Consider the following 19,584-nt stretch of genomic DNA (forward strand, 5'->3'; position numbering starts at 1 on the left):
ATATCAATAAATTTTACATTAGTTTATTTGGTCTATTCCGCTGATACATGTTATGCTCATGAACAACTCCTTTTCCGTAAGTTAATACAACACAACCCCCAGCAATGAAATCGCCTAATTTAACAATTTTACCGGTAGTGGGTGGGGCTCCACTCCGGGTCTCGCTTTTCGCCGCCTGTTATACTGTATTAGCCTGTGTGAAAAATTACACGGTCAACCCTAGCCTGGTCGATTGACTGGAGGAATTAAAATGTACGGAAACATAATCCAAGAAAATAAGTATATTTTAAAAAATTAAAAAGAAAGAATTGGCCTTAGAAAAACTGCAAATGCATACATTAGATTGATCAAGTTCACGAACGAATTTATTGTTAAATATTCTCGAATAAAAGTCATATATTTTTAAACGAACCATGCACTTAAATTAAAACTCATTATTATAGTTATTTCTTATCTCTTTTATACTTGCTATTTAACCATCACACAGTTTTTAACTGTATTACAATTACACCAAAAGTGTCAAAAAAAATCAACTCTCCTCATACAATCGAATATCAATATTTCACAAACAATAACAACAAGTTGGCTGGTTTCTAAATGACCCAACTTCATTAAATTACTTTGAAAACAAATTCGCAAAACAGCGCAAGAATCAAACTTGAATACAAAAGGACGGCTTTATGCGGCCAAAGGTTAAAGTGCCTATGAAATGAAAAAAATAATTGCTGCTTATGGTTTGAAAGGAACTTATGACGTCATCACTTTCCTAATTTGCATAATTCAAAGACGTCACACCATCGATCGACTCGCAGGAAGTCTAGGCTTAGAGTATATAGAAGTATGTGAAAGAACGGTCTCAGAGAGGAGAAATTGCGGTGGCAGTTATGACTGGTGCTTTAAGTAAAAAAAAAAAACCAAACAAAAACAAGCATTCTTCCCTAAGAACGTATTGACTTTCACTTTAAGACTATAAGAAGCTTTCTTCTCTAAATCAAAGCAAACTTCCTTAAGGGTGGAAGGGAGACGCGACTGACAGAGAATGGAAGCAGAGCAACTAATGGGGTCGTACAAAACTGCTGACTACACATTCTTCTTGTGTTTATTATTGTTCTTGTTCGTCATCTGAATCTTCAGATTCCTGTGATGGAGGGGTGCAGTTGTTTGTTCTCAAAGCTTTTAGTGAAGGACAACCTGCAAATAGAATATATTAAACAAACGCGCTAATCGAAACACACAACGGTAAACATGTTTAACAAAACACTTCTTGCAGTACAAACGCGCAAGCTTGGGCAGAAATAGCCCTTGATACATAAATTACGCAAATAAGTCTGTAATAACGTATTAGATGTTATCACGATGTTAACTACATTTTCCCGGTTTCTCTATTACTAAGCTACAGGGAGTATTTCTACTCCTCCCTGGATAGGATCCTGGACCATCGCAGGGTTATCCCCAGCAATAAATTCACTGTTAACATCCGAGTAGAGAGAGGCACTGTGAGAGTAAAGTGAAGTGCCTAAGAACACAATTGAGTGGCCTCGGTCAGATCCGGAACCCGGACCGCTCGATCCGGAGTTCACCGCGCTTACCACGAGGCCACCGTGTCTCAACTAGTAGCTCGAGAGAGGGTGTTAATTGAAGATGGGGCTTTAAATCCTTCTTGCCTTGACATCTCTAATGTTCCCTTGAGCTACAAACCGTGAGCTTAGTCAAGCCTGCTTTCTTTGAGTTGCATTAACTCTATTCGTCAGATCTCAACTCCAAACTAGACTAAACCCGGTAGACTGGGCACTAGTGATGCAAGATGGGAACATGTCGTGAACTGCACTTATTGAAAGAAGGACCTTTATGAAAACAGGGAACCTTATATCACAAAGGATTATCAAAAGGGCCGCTTAATTAAACAAGCTACGTCACGGTTTTATCTTTTATGGTTTATTATTATCTCTTTGATATTTTTCTATCTTAGTAAACTACTATTTTCAGGCTTCCTTCAATTTAAAGGTGATTTTGTACATGGCCAAACTAACTTAAAATACCTTGACTGATCTCCATACGCTATTCTCCAACAAGTTATGTAAATTTTACCTGTTAGAAGAGTGCGACAGTCGCTTGTCACTCTTGTCCAATCAAGATTAAGTTGACTTAGTAATGGTAGTACCAGGTGGGATAATCTTTTATTTGACACTCTGGTTCTACTCAAGTTCAATCTCCCAAGATTCTTGCAGTGATTCAGGGTTCCATTTAAAAGAAGTTTGTTGCTTATTCTTGTGGATGACAAACCAAGAATCCTGAGATACTGGAAACCTGTGCGAGTATTAAATATGGATTGGTGATGTTAAACGACCAAGAAAGAGAATACAGTAAAAAAAGTTAGAACCACCCAGTACCGCACAATAGTGCACATGAAAGTGCTGCCCAATAGCTTTCATTTGAATGGTCACACTTTAGGGTTTGATCCACAGACTTAAAAGTTAGAACCACCTTGTACAGCATAATAAACAGTACCACATGAAGTTTAATTGGCACGCTTAAAAGCAAGTGCCACCTTGAAACTTATCACATAAAATCATTCCTTGATAGTTTTCACTGCAATGCTCACACACTTAAGACTAAATATAAAAGGGTTTTATTTAAACACCGCATTGGTTTCTCTGTTTACATATGTCCCTCTCCCTTCAGTGACTATTTTTTCTCTACTAACCCTTTAAAAACGATCTCTCAGAAATGGTAAAAGAGTCGCTTACTTGGCAAAACTGTACATCCTTCGTCAGTAATCACAGTTCTGTCTACATTCAGTTCTTCAAGTTCTGTCAGAGCTGTCAACAAAAAGTAGAGATGACTTATTGCAAGAGTAAGGTAAAACACATTTTCTCTTCGTTTCTAAAGAGTTAGAACCACTTGTGAAAGTTTGGGATAAGCTTGAAAAAGCTCTGGAAACATTAACTTGCAACTCGTGTTCCCACAGCATTTCTCCTTCTCCCAGACTTACAATCATGTTCTATTTTTTCCTGAAATAATTCACTATTTGCTTAGCATTGTGGGCCCGCAAAGCGTCCAAAGCCCTGCAGCTAAATTTCCTGCCTAAAATGCTTGGTAAAACGGATAAAGTTAATCTTGCCTGCTAAGCTCTTCATTCCATCGTCTGTCAGTTTGGTATTGCTAAGTGACAACTGAGTCAATCTGTGTTGTGAAGGAAAAGAAGGTTACAAGCAGCTCTTTCAGCTATTAATGCTTTAGTTTTGAGCAAAAATCATTATGATGAAAAAGGTTGCAATATTAATACAGGATTAAGGCCTTAGGTAAGGGTGTACCAGTAGAGTGCAGCAAGGTCTGTGCTTCCTGATTGGGAGCCAAATATTTTCCCATCCAGTGTAACTTTACTCAGTCAATACCTACTTTTAAAACACCTTTCATGAACTTGATTTCAATAGGAACTGTGAAAATGTCTCGGTAAATGGTCTGAATCACACGTTCCAAGCATAATAGGCATGAGAGGGGCAAGATGGTTTTTACTGGACTGGCTCAGTGTCAACCCATCTGACCCAACATACATCAGCTTGCATTTTGCTTTTCAAAATAAATCCGCCAATGCTTAATGCAGAATGCTGCTAGTGGGCTCCAGGGATACATTTAACATCCAATATTTAGTTCATGTAATACCTACGACGTTTTTGAGTGAGTAAGAAAATGTCAGGTTCAAACGGGTTTGACTTTGCCATGTTATTTATTTTTCTATGCCTGTGCGCGTGTAAGTGAGTGGGTAAGTTATGGTTGATGTAAGAAATGCTTGTAATGTATAGTTAAGAATTGTTAGTGATGTAAACAACTCAAGTAATGTAAGTAATTATGTGTTTTGCAAATAAAAAAGTTCAATGGTTTACCTTGTCATATGTGCTATTGAGTAAACCCCACTGTCTGTGACATGAATGTAATCTGACAGATCAAGAGCTAACAAAGGAAGTTCTGGCAGGAAAAAAGGTTCAAGCAGTCAACTTTTAAAATGATTAAAATCACCAAAGTCCGGGGTAGACTCCCATATGGAAAGGTGGGGGATGCTTGTCGTCTTGGTTAGGGCTGTAAATCACGGATTTAGGTCTCACCTAGGGTGTTCACCTGTCAAAGGGTGCACTCAAAGAAACAATAATAAAAAATGCTATCATTTTTGTTTTAATTGGTATCTTATAAGGGTCAAATAAAGCTCAAGCCTTGACCAGATTGGCCTCCTTTAGGGGTTTCATTCAAATTTTCCAAGGAGCATCCCCGACCTTCTCACATGGGAGTCCCCCCTAGCATAGTTAATAGAGGGGACTGGTTATGAAGCCCGGCAAACATGAAAGGAACAAACAAAGTTGTCAAGATTTATGTTGGAAGGTCCACGACCGTGCACAATCTTTTGTTTTGCTCTCATACACTATGCATGAATTATGTCACCAACACATTACTGTTGGTTAGTTCCTCAGTACGGAGTAACCAACTATTGTATTTGGTGCATGGTCAAGGCCAAAGAGAGAACAAAAACATACAACAAAGAACTTTGTCGAGCTTCCTAACCATTCCCCTCTATCAACTATGCCCCAAGTACCAACGTAGAATTTGAAAACAACAACAACAGTAACACATTACCAAACAGATGACCACCATTTGTCAACCTTTTGCCATTAAAAACATTTCTTACCTTGAATATTATTCACTCCCTTGTCTGTAATATTCAGTCTGTTTGGTAGTTTTAGTGTTGATAACTTAAGACCTGCAAAAACAAGCCAGAGAGCATTTTGTTCCACTCATGAAAATCTCCTTTCCCACTTAATTTACATCATACCAAAACAACATTTCTGAAGGGTACTGAATGAACAGTTAATCTTTTATTTTTTAGCTGCTATCACTGACAAAATAATCTACTGTGGCTTCAGTAAAGCTACAAAATTTATTAGTTAGGAAGGGGGAGACTTTCAAGCATCTAATCAATGTGAAAAATGCACTCTTTCACAGGGGGCAAATTAACAAAAGGACTGAAGATGGGCCAGCAATTAAAAAAGAAAGACATATCTGCCTTAGAGAGGCGTCTGCCTAAGTTCAAAGCCCGATCAAGCTAACCCAGGATTAGCGAGGATTTTGATATTTTGAGTTTTGCAACTTTTCTGTGAAGTATTCTGTTTTTATTTTATGCCCTTCAGTTTTTAGTTTCACTAATTTCAAACTACACAAAACATAAGCAGTGAAAAGAATTTTTATACAAGAAAAATTAATACTTCAGTTAACTTTCAAGTCTGGTTTGGAGCTAACCGGCTTTCAAACAACCTAGCTCAGAAGTGAAAGGGAAAACAGAAAAAAAGCAAACATAAGCACACTAAGAGGAAGTAAAATATGTTTATACCGAGAAAAACTGAAACTGTCGATTGCCTTTTGATGCTTGAAGTTCTCTATTCACATAATTTAGAAGCTCTGATTTTACCTTGGAGGTGACAGAGTCCATCGTCAGAGATATTTGTCGAGAGTAGATTGAGTGACATAAGTGATGGATGATTTGTCAGAGCTGTCAAACTGCTGTCATGTATTGCTGTACAGTGTGAGACATTCAGACTTTCCAACTGGTCTAAGTGATGCACAACATCCAGTGAAGTGATCTATTAAATAAGTAAATATTTAGCTGCACATATTGGCAGACACTGTAAAGTAGGCCTAGCTAATTATTGCTAAGAAAAAGTCTGCATATTGGCCAGTATCTCTCACACTGCTGGAACTTCTCTCAGTTTACATACTAGGATAACTAGGACTGTTATACCTCCCAACTCAAATGTAATTTCCAATTGGGTCAAAACTCCCTAACTCCTTAAGGTGAAAAATATCACTAACTCCCTTGGGAAACAACAACTTGAACTTTTCACTTGCATGTGATCTGGTTACCATTTCCCTTGAGCTCCCCTCCAGTAGCAGGCTACCCCAACAGTTCACTGGTTACCCAAGTAACAAAATAATGGGTACCTTTAAACTGTTTGTCAGAATAAACTGATTGGGAATGACCACTGAATAATGGTAAGAGTTTTTCCAAAATCAGCACACCAACCGAACAAGATGGCACTTACCATTTCAATTTGATTTAATGTAATATTATATTTAGGTAGTTGAGAGACTGGAGATTGGAAAATTTAGCAAATGGTAAGGAAATTTCCACTGCTCCATTCCAAATGGAAACAGAGGACTACCTCTTGAGGTAGTCTATAATTTCTGAAACAGATTGTCCGGAAAATTACCGTTCCAATTGACTTTCAACCGTTATTTCTGGATTACTTTGGCTAAATGGTAAGCACCCAATTACTCCAAGCTATTCACAGGATCACAGACTGCAAAACCTGCCAGCAGCAAAACCTGGCAGCAAGTGGTAGATTTTATCAATGCCATGTCAAAAACGAACAAAGCTGGATTTATTTGTCATGACTAGGGAAGTGTTTAAAGCATAGTCAGGTAATTGAACGTTTTTTAAGTAGACATTTTTGTCAAAAGTTTTATCATACCTTTGTACTGCTGACAGCAAGAATCTTGAGGGTTTTGAGGCCTATAATCAAAATATTATTAATAACCAAATGGATCAAAATTACAAATTCTGACTGCACTAACATATGAGACATTCAATGTCTATTGAGGATGCTTCAGTCAGTCATCTGATGCAGATGTTTTCCATCTAATAAGATCAATCTGTATCCTTGCAAATTACAACTATTGGCGCTAACAATAATTAAGAACCTGTGCTAAACCAGATGCGAAAAGCCACTAAAAACATTCTTTAGATGTGGCCAAAAATTATGTGGAAATGTATTCTGCATCTTGTGCAACAGCATGAGACCCCGAGGAAAGGGTACAAAATCAATAAGCTAGGACATTTTATAACGAAACATTTCATAAGTAAACATACAAGCTGTTATAATAAAAGCTTAATACAAAAATGTGGACGAACACGAAGACTGACTGACCTAGAATGACCTGAATTTCATGCCAAAAGCCTATTGTAAATAGTTCCAAAATGTCCCATGACACCCTGTATGCCTCTACATTGTCCTGCCAAAATAATAATTTCTGACTAATTCATTTCTCAATTGTCAGAAATTACATTAACACTCCTCAAGATGTAGTCTGACTTATGAATGAACACTAACCAGACATGGCTGCCAAACTGCCATCTGTGATACTCGTCCCACTGAAACTTAAATGCACCAAGTAGGGACAACATGTAGCATTCTCCAAAAAATGGCAAACTCCTCTATCAGTTATCTGCAAGTGAATACTTCAAACTTGAAATACATTAAAGACATTTGGAGGACAGATACAAATGTGACAGGATATGATTGAAAAATGAAATATGGCATGCAATATCTCGGCATGCAATATCTCCGCGTTGAAGAGACTTATAGTGCATGTGATACAAACTATGTAAATAAAGATAAAATTACTAGATGACTAACTTAAAGTTGTCTTACTTTTGTCATGTCCATCTGTAATGTCACTAGTGATGGAAGTTCTGTATGGGAAGCAAAAAATTACCATAAGGATACAAAACTACCTTTCACTGAGCTCAGGAAGCTAAACTTTGATGATAGGTATTGAAAGAAGACCAAACATCCTTTGTTGCAAGCTCAATCCAATTCAAGACTGAATTGAAATAAAGAATAACAGAATATTTTTGACTTATATGTACCAATAATCTTGAGGATGGAAAAAGGTAAAAAAATGTTGCCAGTAATTTAAAAAAGCTCCTTTTGCTTACCTTTTATGTGGAAAAAGCACTTGTCTGTAAGCTGGGAACACTGGTTTATATTAAGTGATTTGAGTCTCTTAAGAACTGTAAGATAAAAGAAAAAGAACTATTCACAGGTTATTGTCAACACTGCATTTAGTATATTCACTACCCAATGATGGGAACATTCTCCAGTAACTATTTTAAAGTATAAATTGTGAGAGACCTTATAAGAAAGAATGATGTACACATATTGCAGGTTATACATGTACATGAGAGAGGTGTTATTTATAGGGGTCATTATAAATACACTATATTTTCTCTATTTAGGCCCGTCCTAATAAAATAAGCCCACCTCTTTGAGAAATAAAAATATAATATAAATAGGCCCCCTCCCTGTATTAAGTGCACCTTATGAGTAATTTTGAAATGTTCCTGAGTGTTGCCTATATGGGGATACTTATACTGGGGAGTTAAATATGGGAGTGGGGGTTCTATACAGAGAAAGATTACCTATGGAGGGGAGCTTTGTTAATTTCAAGACTAATAAAGTGTTGGAAACTACTTAATTTCACAACACTTCATCTTTGTGAATTTTGAGCATTTTTTAACATCTCGTTCAAGTTATTTTCAATCAGTTTGAATAATTCAACTTTTCTTTTTTGTCACATCTACTTTTTGTGATTTTGAGAAAATAAGGTTACACATGATTATAACTAGGGATAAAGAGTTATTTACCTGCCACTGCTTCCAGTGCTTTGTCTGTTATGAGAGGACAAGCTCTCAAACTGAGGTGTGTGAGGTGTCTGTGCAATCTGCATTAAAAAGAAACAGTTCCTGGTCATTCAGAGGTAACTCATTTTAGTGGTGAAGAGAAATGACAAACAAAAAATGTTGTTGTTGTTTTCATTTTTGTGCAAGCAAAGGATACTTTCCATTTCTCATAAAAATCCCTTTGACAATTAAAAGTTCTGAATTTAAGTTGTGGAACTATTGATATTTTTAGGAATGGCTCACTGAAGCAAAGAATAAAACCAAATTTCCATTCATATCAGGGCTGTTATTAAGTTTTAATTCACCTGTAGTCTTGATCTTCACACCTGTAGCAAACTTGTTAATTTATGGGTGAATTGTATCAACTACAGGCCAGTTCACCCGTAACATCAAGGGTCCATCAAACATACTCAGCCGTAACAGGCGTTACGTGTTACTGCCCTTATTGACAGCCCTGCACATACCAGTATTTCAATACTCCTTTATTGGTGGGTAACACTTCCCCTGTTTTGCCTGCACAACATTAAAAATCAATTTCTAACTGTTATGTAGCTTACCTAAGTGCTATCAGGAGCTCATTAGTTACCAGAGAATAGCAATCCAACTTCACACACCGCAGACCACTGGACACAAGATGTATAAGTTATTAAACATTATTTAACACACAATGTATAAGTTACTATTGATAGTAAACACTATCATGAATACTAGAAGAGATGAGAACATCAGTGACATCATCTGTGATCAATTACCGAACAGAAGCATGGCAACATGGAATCTATTTGTTAATTTTACTGCATTTCTAAGCTACAACTGTACCCCTATCAAGCAGCCACCCTCACGGAAATGGGCGGTGCCTGCTTAATAAGGTTGGCCACTTTATACCGGTTTGTCAGGAATTAGTGCGAGGCTTAGTAAGTGGCCATGGCCACTTAATAGAGGTGACTTGTTAATAAGGGTTTTATTCACAATACTTTACTGACAACAATTTTGAGACTTGTATAACTGGTTGCTTAATCAGGGGTGGCCACTTAATAGGTGACAGCCTAGTAAAGGTTCAACTGTAATTAAATCTCGTGCAGACGTAATCAAACCCCACATCGTTTGCCCCTTCCCCTTCAAAATGGGTCCCTAAAGACTTGGCTTACCAGGGGATAAATGCCTGCATTGCTTTGGGAGTAAGTGTTTTATTCTTCATGAGATGAGTCAAGATCTTGTCACACAGATCATGTGGTAACATGCCAACGGTAGAAATCGGGTTCTGATGCCCAGGGAGCCGATGGCTGATGTGGTTGATACACAGGTCTTCCAGACGTTGAACATCACGATGGAGTTGGGGCTGCTCTTCTTGAGTTACTTGACTAGGTCCTCAAGAAGAATTAAAGAATAACCCAATGAGTATCTCATGGAATGATAGTATATCTAATATTTAGTGCCTCATTTCACTAGGTAGAGAACAACAACACCAGCAAATGTCCAGTGAGTACTATTAAATTGATTTCCCTGCCAAACACGATTATTCTATGAAATAATTAACTTTGTCCTGAACAACTGCAATGGGTTTGCTGAATTTCTATTGAGCCATTTAGATGGACTTCAAATACCTGCTTGAGTCAGTTTTGGCATCTCTATGTTCTCAGTCACTCCACGTCAATTAACCATGAGATAAATCACTATCCGCTGGATATGGTAAATAAATGTGTTTTCTTAACATTTATCCACTGGTCGGCAATTTACCCAATGGATGCCATTATCCATCCTTTGAACATCGCAAGCCAGAGGGGTAAATTTTACCAACTTGAAAAGTGGAAAGCCCTGTATTTACCTAGGCAACAAGGCTTTGTGTATGATAATCAAGGCAAGCGTTCAATACCTGCTTCTGGTTGAAGCTGTTGCTGCTGTCGCATTTCCAATCTCTTAACAGCAGACTCCCCTGGGGTTTGTGCTCTCAGAACTGGATCAATCACATGTGGATTATGTTGAACAGCACCAAGTCTTACTCCTTCCCCCCACATGTGACCACGCCCCCTAGCAACAAAATTCTGCATTCCGCCTACACCAAGGATATTTGGATTCAGTCCTTCTAAAGGTACTCTCAGGTGATCTTCTAACTCTGGTGGTGGACTTCTATCAAATACTGGGGGATCAGCATCTTCCTGCTCTTCTTGAGCATCATCAGCATTGCCAGTAGCATCGTTTCCATGGGAAGAAACATTGTCCTCTCTGTCAGGACAAGGGTTTGATGGTAGCCCACCAGTATTCTCAGGTCTGTTTGCCATTCTTGATGTCGTAGCACAACCATCTTGTGGATTGAGTTCAGCAGATGCCTGGCCTACAGATTTAGGGTTTTAGAGGTTGTTTTAGGGAATTTTTTTCTCAAATTGCAAGCATCACTGTAATCAGATTGTAAGTTCTTTTATTTTCATAAGCTAGGTAACTGACTGAGAAATTTGTTCCCAAAATAAGTTCCCAACATGAAATAGGCCATTCCCAAATTACCATGTGCCTCGGTTTCAAAATGAGTCTTCATGCAAAAACCTTCATACGAAAACGAGTTTGATTTGCATGAAAATGAATGTGCAGGCAGAACACATTTTCATATAATATTGATTGGTTTCACACTAAGACTCATTTTGACACAGAGGTACAAGGTAACTCAGAAATGGCCTATTGAATAAACCATAATGCACATAGGAAAGTCTGCATCAGACCAGGTGGCCCTTATGCTGGTTCATTAGCATAGAGTGATTAGGTACATTTCTCTTCTGTCTTGGTGATGATGCTAGCCTGTCATCAGGGTACAAAGAATGTTTAGGCTTACCCTTCAGGTAAGCTTTAACTATGATGTAGTAGCCTGAAAATCATTTTCACTAGCTAGCCCCAAAATATTTCATCTCTAATTTGAATTTCCTCAAACTTTTCCCAAGAAATTTCACAAATTTCAAGTGACAGACAAAATCCATAAGTTCCAGGCTATCAGGCACAACTTTCCTTGCACACTGGTCATATCCCACCCTAATCCCCACCGAAAAAAACACACAATAGATTGGAACTTGGCCACTCAATTCAGATTCCAGTATGCTAATTATTAAGCCACTGCATCTCCAACAGTTGAAATAGAATAATAAAAAGGACAATGACTGTAGAGAAGAAAAACATCAGCCTTACCAGACAATGAAGACGGTGGATTGACATCTCTTTTCTTCACCACAAGTGAACCCCCTGCACTAAGTCCAAGCTCCACTAATGTTGTTGTCAATTCTGCGTCAGTGAACAGCCTGTGGGGAAAGGGCTGTGAAGCCAAATGAAACTGATGATTACAGAAAGAAAAGGGGTTCTGCACTTTGAGAAAGTTTCATTCCCTCTGACGATCTCAGATATCCATATAGACTGTAACATGATTAGGAGAACTCCAAGCCTTGCCCCTCTCAAACAACATCACACAAAATAATTATACCTCTTGTTTACTCCACCTTCTTGAGGTCCTGTCATAAAGTCACCTACTCTGAGTTGCTAAACTGGACACATCAGGGTGTCATTTACTGTATCACTATAATGATGTACCTGCAAAAGCTCAAAGTTATCTGAGCTCAGGTAATACTGGCCACTGATAAAAGTCACAACATCTTGAAGTTTGGCATCAGGGGCAAATGTTTGTCTCTGCACATGCCCAGTTGGACCTCTTATCTACAGTGAGTAAATCGGAAATGATACAATGATGATGACGATACATGACTGGCATTTGCATTGTTTATGAGAGTGAGTTTGGTTAACAGCCTTAGGAAGCATTGTGCTTAACATTTTGGAGGATATGTATGTCTTTTGAAAGACCTTAAAGTCTGGATGTAAAGTGAGATAAATACAGGAATAATGTGACAATAGTTTTTTAATATTCTACAAGAAGCTGTAAGAGCTTACAACAGGCCCTGGGATTTAAACTCCTCAAACATGTTGGTCGTATGAAAGACCTGATCAATGCAGCACAATGAAAAGTTTCAAAAAATTTCATGCAAAAACCCTGGGCTTATTCAGCTCCTTATAAAGCACTTTGGGCAGGTTTATTATTTAATTTAACCACAATCCGATAAGAAGCAAGTTAAGGCTAATTTTACAAGTAGAGTCATGTTTGCTCAATAACTGCATTTGAAAACAAACTTCAAGTTGTATCAACTCCTCCTTGAAGAACACAAGAAACTTAGAAAGTGTTGGTGGTGTAGGTGGGAGGAGGAGGAGGTAACTTATAGCCCAAATATTTTTTGGTTAGTAAACAGAAGGACCAAAACGTAAAACTGGACAGAGTTATACATGTAACTGAACTGAATTTTATAGTAACACCAGCAAAGATGCCTACTTAGGTCATAGGTGCCTTCTACATTTAATGTCTTTTCAATTTTAGGGAAGTACTCTGTAAACATTCACCTGAAGCAAGCACTGTTTACTGTGCTGTAAACATTGTTTATGTTCTCTGCTGCTGCTTGCCATTTGAGTTGTGGAAGACAGAGTAGATGCAGGTTTGGTTACCTTCCTGCTACTCCTGTTGACTCTGTCTTCGGCTATTTGTTGCAGAACCTCCTGTCGTGCCTAGAGTCAGGAATAAAGGTCTTGATGTACATGTATAGGGAACCCAAGTTGTAATATTATTTAACGACTGAAGTACATGCAAAGTAACTAAAAACCAATTGTGCCTTTGTCAAATCCATTTTCTACAGATGTTTCAGCTCTCTAATATTTGAAAACATTTTTCATTTCATTAAAAAGGGATGCACTGCCATATGGCTAAGTTTAAGATTATTATTCAAAAGGTTCAACCCATGAGAGTTGAGATCATCCATTTATGCAGCAATAGAAAAAGTCTATTTAATCATAAAGATGATTTCTTACTCTCTTCTCCATTAGTTTTCTCCTCTTGGCCTCCATCCTTGCATTTTCTCTTTCCTTCTCCATAAACTGTTCCTTGGCTTTCAAATGTTCCTCACTAACTGTGTATCGACTTGACAGGGCAGATGAGGGTTGAACATCATTACTTGAGGAGCTGTTCTCCTCTTTAGGAACTTGAGACTGTGATGAAAAGTCTTGTTTACAAACAGCAAAGACTTAACAACTATGACATCTACACTGTCTATAGAAAATGATTTCAGAGAAGTTAACTAAAGTATTCTGTCACGAAAATAAGACCCTGACTTGGATAAGCCTTGCCAATCTGGGGTGTACTCCTGAGAGTTCAACTATTGAAATAAACAAGTAATTGTTTAAAACTGATGGCAGATAAAAAATGTCTGTTCTCTACAGAATAGGCAGGGCTGTGCTCTAAAAGTGCCCGGGTGCCACAAGCTACTAACTTTTGCTTTAGGGTAAATGGAAAAAAGTACTTTTTTAATATGAACTTAAGTGCTGGGCACCCAGGATTTCATGATTAGGAACCTTTGGACTCCTTGTAATTCTTCTTAGACAACAGCCATGACATGACAAACAAAGTAACATACTTCCACTCCTGGCTCAGGCCTGGGCTCAGAAACGTCCCTGTCTGGATAAGTTCTTTTTGTTATCAACCTAGTAGATAGAAATGACAATTAAAGGCATGGTCAATTAATTGTCTTAAAGAAATCATCAACTTGTAGATATGTAGATTACTACCTCTAAATCCTGATGTACAGTCACCTAATTTATTATTAGGGGTGGCAAAAGGTAACTTTCTGAGTTAGCAAGGCTGATATCGTTTCATGAACTTGAGATTTTCTTAGCCTGGTAACAGTAATTGAGATGCTTCGACAGCAGACAGTAATACCCATAAAATCTGAGTTGAATTCTGCAAAACATGTGTTTTTCAAGGACCTTCCCCCAATCCTAAGCCTTGCAAAAAACAAGACTCCAAGACAGCTTTGTGAAAAATTGAGATTGCAAGCCACTCTTAACTGCTAATAAAAAAGAGACTGCAATACCCATGAAATTTGACAAAAATCTTGCAATGCCCAAGGTGTTTGAAGGACCATTTGCCATCCGTCCTATTCAAGACAGACATCAAAACTCCCTGACCCATCCCAGTTACACTATTTTCTGGAAATGTTATGATCTCTATCAAGACCAGTTAACGTAAACATGAGTTGCCCCTCAGATTTCTACTTCCATTTGTATTCAGTTCTTTCAATAGTTTTACTTACAATGATGCAATTTTAGGACAAATACAAGACATCTGATAGATTGATTGATTGATTGATTGATTGATTGATTGATTGATTGATTGATTGGTTGATTGGTTGGTTGGTTGGTTGGTCGGTTGGTTGATTGGTTGACTGGTTGATTGGTTGATTGGTTGATTGGTTGGTTGGTTGGTTGATTGATTGATTGGTTGATTGGTTGGTTGGTTGATTGATTGATTGACTGATTGATATGACTGAATCAGCAACATGAGGTTCAAGAACTTTGAAATAAATGCCAGATCTCAAAAAATGATGGTACCTTGAACAAGTACCAAATAAGCTGTTTATTTAAGCAATAGCCCACTCTTTCTATGGGTTTACTGGTGCAATAAACCACACGGAATGTTAGGAGAACACAAGAAAAGCTTGTAAATCACAAGCAGTTATGCAAGTGATTTACAAGCTTTTCGAGTGTTCTCCCAACATTCAGGCTAAGAAAGTTTTAAGAAAGGAAAGGAAAAGGTTATCGGTGAAAGGAAAAACTGTTTATTAATTAACTCAAAAGTATTCTGCTGGGAAATGTAGGGATTTGTAGGTGGAATCGGTCATCACAAAAGTAAAAGGCTGTACAAAAAATGTGCAAGTAGTCCAAACTTCATGTGTTTGGCAAAGTGATTCAACGTCGTGTTTAATGATAACTTTCCGAAGTTTTGCAAATGGAATAGAGGTTTGTTACAGAAACGCTGCTTCCGAAATTTATTCAGAATTTATTTACTTATATTGAAGGCTTTGAAGTCTGTGTTTCTCTGTATTTTGCTGAATGAAAACTATCGCTTGAAATTGCTTATGGAAAACAAATTCATTCATCGTGTTATGCATGCATACATTGAGTTTAAACTCAAAATTTTTGATAAAAAGAAATCATTTCCCTGTTTTTTTGACAACCCAAATCGATCAGTCAAGCCCAGCTTACTTCATCCTCCACAGACCGTGAAAGCACCAAAAAGAGGTTAATTTTAATCTCAAGCGTAACCTGAGTCAGCATAAAATTTTTGCCATGGAAAAAAAAGTAAAGCTTTATATGACGACCAACTTCTGGTCCTTTATTCATATTCTTGTTATTGATATCTCAGCCCGTGAAAGACAAAACAGTTTATTACATTTGTTATCGCTAGAGTTCCGAGTTCTCTAAGCTGCCATAGATCGGGAACCGTGGTTTACCGGTACAATACAACATAGGTTTAAGAACTCTATTGACCAATCAGAGTGTGCATAGTATATCAGTTATTTTATAAAATGTTATAGACCTGGAGCATTCACTTGGACTAGGCATTTATTTAGGGTTCAATGACTGGTTGAGAAATGACAGTATACAGAACATAATTATACCACTCTACTGCAGATTCCAGTGTGTCATTTCCTGCTTCCAAGGCCAACTGACAGTCTTCAAATTCAAACCCCATAGAGGCCAGGCCAAGCAACAGTTCATCGACATTCTGAAATCAACCAAAGAAAGCACTTATTTTCAAAACAAACTTAATATATGACTGATGTACGGTGGTAACAAGTCAAAATTCAATAAGAAAATTATATCAAGTGAGACACATTATGCAAATGTTGAATTATTTCTCCCTTCCGCAAAGGTTCGGATATTCATCATATAAAAATCCACTGTGCAAGGTTAATGCAGGGGCAAAGTTGAATGGGTCTATTTCATACTCCTACACACACCTCCTTCTACTGCAACTGCACTCACATCGCTTAGTGGACTCTCCCCACCCACAAAACACCTTTGAGCCACTGTGGAGGAGAGAGAAGAAGGGCTATTCAGGCTGACCAGTTTGACTGGTAACCTGTGTTTTGTATCTGCCCTAATGTTTGGGAAGGGGAGAGAGGGACAGGCTAAACCAAATGTTTTTTTACGCATTTTACTATCTCACGCTTGCATACATACAAAAAATTTCCTTCGTGCTTGGTCTAAATGTTTTTCAATACAGACCTTGCAGCTAACTTATTAAGCCTATCTCTAGAAGCCATCACGGACAGCACATCTCCCTACTATAGCACTGATTAGCCTCAAGAATAGCGCCCCAATTAGCCTATTAAAGTACTGCCCCAAGAGCAGCTTCATGGTATGGCTAGCCTACTAAAGCATTGCCCTGAGAATAGCGTCCCAGTTAGCCTGTATTTGTACTGATTAGCCTAGAGAAAGATTAGCTCTGATTAATAATTGTAAGGGTAACACCGTATATACTTTTAAAATTGCAAAGCAAGTGGCGAGTGCTTTGGTGGTCCAGTGGTGATGTGTATCTCTTCATATGCGATCGACCCAGGTTTGACACCAGCTATACTATCTTATAATACTTGTTTCCCTTCTCTTTTCACTTTCATAGGAAAATTTCTAAGCGTCTGGGAGACATGCCATCCCTTATGGCATGTCTCACTTCTGAGCTGTGCATTGTATTATCACAAAACAATTGTGCAACACAATAATTATTCCTTTCAGCAAAAGAATAAAGGAAAAATTTAAATTCTATTTTGACCATGAACCGGTTACTCTGCCAAGCTAAAACTGGCCAAAACGAAATAAACCAGAACTTACCATTCCGTCCGCCATCTTTATTTTCTCTTCGCCGAGGGCAAGAACTTCATGCTAGCATGCATATAGAGCACTTAATGTTTATACGATGTATGGTATATCCTAATATGGCAAAAAGATCAACTCACACTTCCATACATTTGTATTCACTGACATTCACCTTAATGCATTCACCTTCACTTGTACGCACTCACCTTCACGTGTATGCACTCAACTTCACTTGTAAGCATTCATTTTCACTTGTATTCACTCACCTTCACTTGTATGCACTCACCTTCACTTGTATTCACTCGCCTTCACTTGTACGCACCCACCTTCACTTGTATTCACTCACCTTCACTTCTATTCACTCACGTTCATTTCTATTCACTCGCCTTCACTTGTATGCACTCACCTTCACTTGTATTCACTCACCTTTACTTGTACGCACCCACCTTCACTTGTATTCACTCACCTTCACTTCTATCCACTCGCGTTCATTTCTATTCACTCGCCTTCACTTGTATGCACTCACCTTCACTTGTGCGCATTCATCTTCACTTGTATTCACTCACTTTAAATTGTATGCACTCTCCTTCACTTGTATCCACTCGCCTTCACTTTTATGCACTCACCTTCACTTGCATTCACTCACCTTCACTTCTATTCACTCGCGTTCATTTCTATTCACTCGCCTTCACTTGTATGCACTCACCTTCACTTGTATGCATTCACCTTCCCTTTTATGCACTCACCTTCACTTGTATTCACTCACCTTCACTTCTATTCACTCGCGTTCATTTCTATTCACTCGCCTTCACTTGTATGCACTCACCTTCACTTGTACGCATTCACCTTCCCTTTTATGCACTCACCTTCACTTGTATTCACTCACCTTCACTTCTATTCACTCGCGTTCATTTCTATTCACTCGCCTTCACTTGTATGCACTCTCCTTCACTTGTATCCACTCGCCTTCACTTTTATGCACTCACCTTCACTTGCATTCACTCACCTTCACTTCTATTCACTCGCGTTCATTTCTATTCACTCGCCTTCACTTATATGCACTCACCTTCACTTGTACGCATTCACCTTCCCTTTTATGCACTCACCTTCACTTGTATTCACTCACCTTCACTTCTATTCACTCGCGTTCATTTCTATTCACTCGCCTTCACTTGTATGTACTCACCTTCACTTGTACGCATTCACCTTCACTTGTATTCACTCACCTTCACTTCTATTCACTCGCCTTCATTTGTATTCACTCGCCTTCACTTGTATGCACTCACCTTCACTTGTACGCATTCACATTCACTTGTATTCACTCACCTTCACATCTATCCGCTCGCCTTTATTTGTATTCACTCGCCTTCACTTGTATGCACTCACCTTCACTTGTACGCATTCACCTTCACTTGTATTCACTCACCTTCACTTGTATTCACTCGCCTTCATTTGTATTCACTCGCCTTCACTTGTATGCACTCACCTACACTTCTATTCACTCACTTTAAATTGTATACATGTACCTTCACTCGTATGCACTCGCCTTCACTTGTATGCACTCACCTTTACTTGTACGCACTCGCCTTCACTTGTATGCACTCACGTTCACTTGTACGCACTCACGTTCACTTGTATGCACTCACCTTCACTTGTACGCACCCACCTTCACTTGTACGCACCCACGTTCACTTGTACGCACCCACCTTCACTTGTACGCACTCACGTTCACTTGTATGCACTCACCTTCACTTGTACACACCCACCTTCACTTGCATGCACTCACCGTCACTTGCATGCACTCGCCTTCACTTGTATGCACTCGCCTTCACTTGTATGCACTCGCCTTCACTTGTATGCACTCGCCTTCACTTGTATGCACTCGCCTTCACTTGTATGCACTCGCCTTCACTTGTATGCACTCGCCTTTACCTGTATGCACTCGCCTTCACTTGTATGCACTTGCCTTCACTTGTATGCATTCACCTTCCCTTGTGTGTACTCCCCTTCCCTTGTATGCACTCACCTTCACTTGTATGCACTCGCCTTCACTTGTATGCACTCGCCTTCACTTGTATGCACTCGCCTTCACTACTCCCCTGCTTTGTCAAATTTTCCCAGCTAAGTGAGTCCAGATGATGAGAAAAACTGACTTTATAACTAGATTTTGTTATAACCTTAGCAGCACGATTTTGTGAAGTTTTTCAATTAATGGATTATTCATACCACCCCAAACTGGGCAGCAATAATAAAAATGTGGCTGACTCAAAGGGGATTTTTTATAAGTGAAGGTTAGTGCATACAAGTGAAGGTGAGTGAATACAAGTGAAGGTGAGTGCATGCAAGTGAAGGTG

The 19,584-nt window shown here is 38.6% G+C and overlaps 1 protein-coding gene across 1 annotated transcript; it reads right to left on the reverse strand.

Moving 5' to 3' along the window:
* Window positions 1–3: 3 nt before the first annotated feature.
* Window positions 4–17,276, reverse strand: LOC145488478 (uncharacterized). Its single transcript, XM_081467356.1, has 22 exons — window positions 17,246–17,276; window positions 16,033–16,139; window positions 13,990–14,056; window positions 13,388–13,564; window positions 12,926–13,087; window positions 12,071–12,193; window positions 11,675–11,798; window positions 10,380–10,838; window positions 9,655–9,874; window positions 9,064–9,129; window positions 8,471–8,547; window positions 7,763–7,837; window positions 7,476–7,516; window positions 7,155–7,269; window positions 6,516–6,556; window positions 5,456–5,627; window positions 4,679–4,750; window positions 3,885–3,966; window positions 3,122–3,183; window positions 2,748–2,819; window positions 2,089–2,307; window positions 4–1,191 (listed from the first exon to the last, which is right to left on the reverse strand). Exons 1-22 carry the CDS (start codon window positions 17,258–17,260, stop codon window positions 1,103–1,105), a joined length of 2,637 nt encoding a protein of 878 aa, XP_081323482.1. The 5' UTR covers window positions 17,261–17,276; the 3' UTR covers window positions 4–1,102.
* Between the last annotated feature and the right edge of the window lie 2,308 nt (window positions 17,277–19,584).

This window comes from Orbicella franksi, chromosome 5, assembly GCF_964199315.1.
Source record: "Orbicella franksi chromosome 5, jaOrbFran1.1, whole genome shotgun sequence".
In the NCBI taxonomy this organism is placed as follows: domain Eukaryota; kingdom Metazoa; phylum Cnidaria; class Anthozoa; order Scleractinia; family Merulinidae; genus Orbicella; species Orbicella franksi.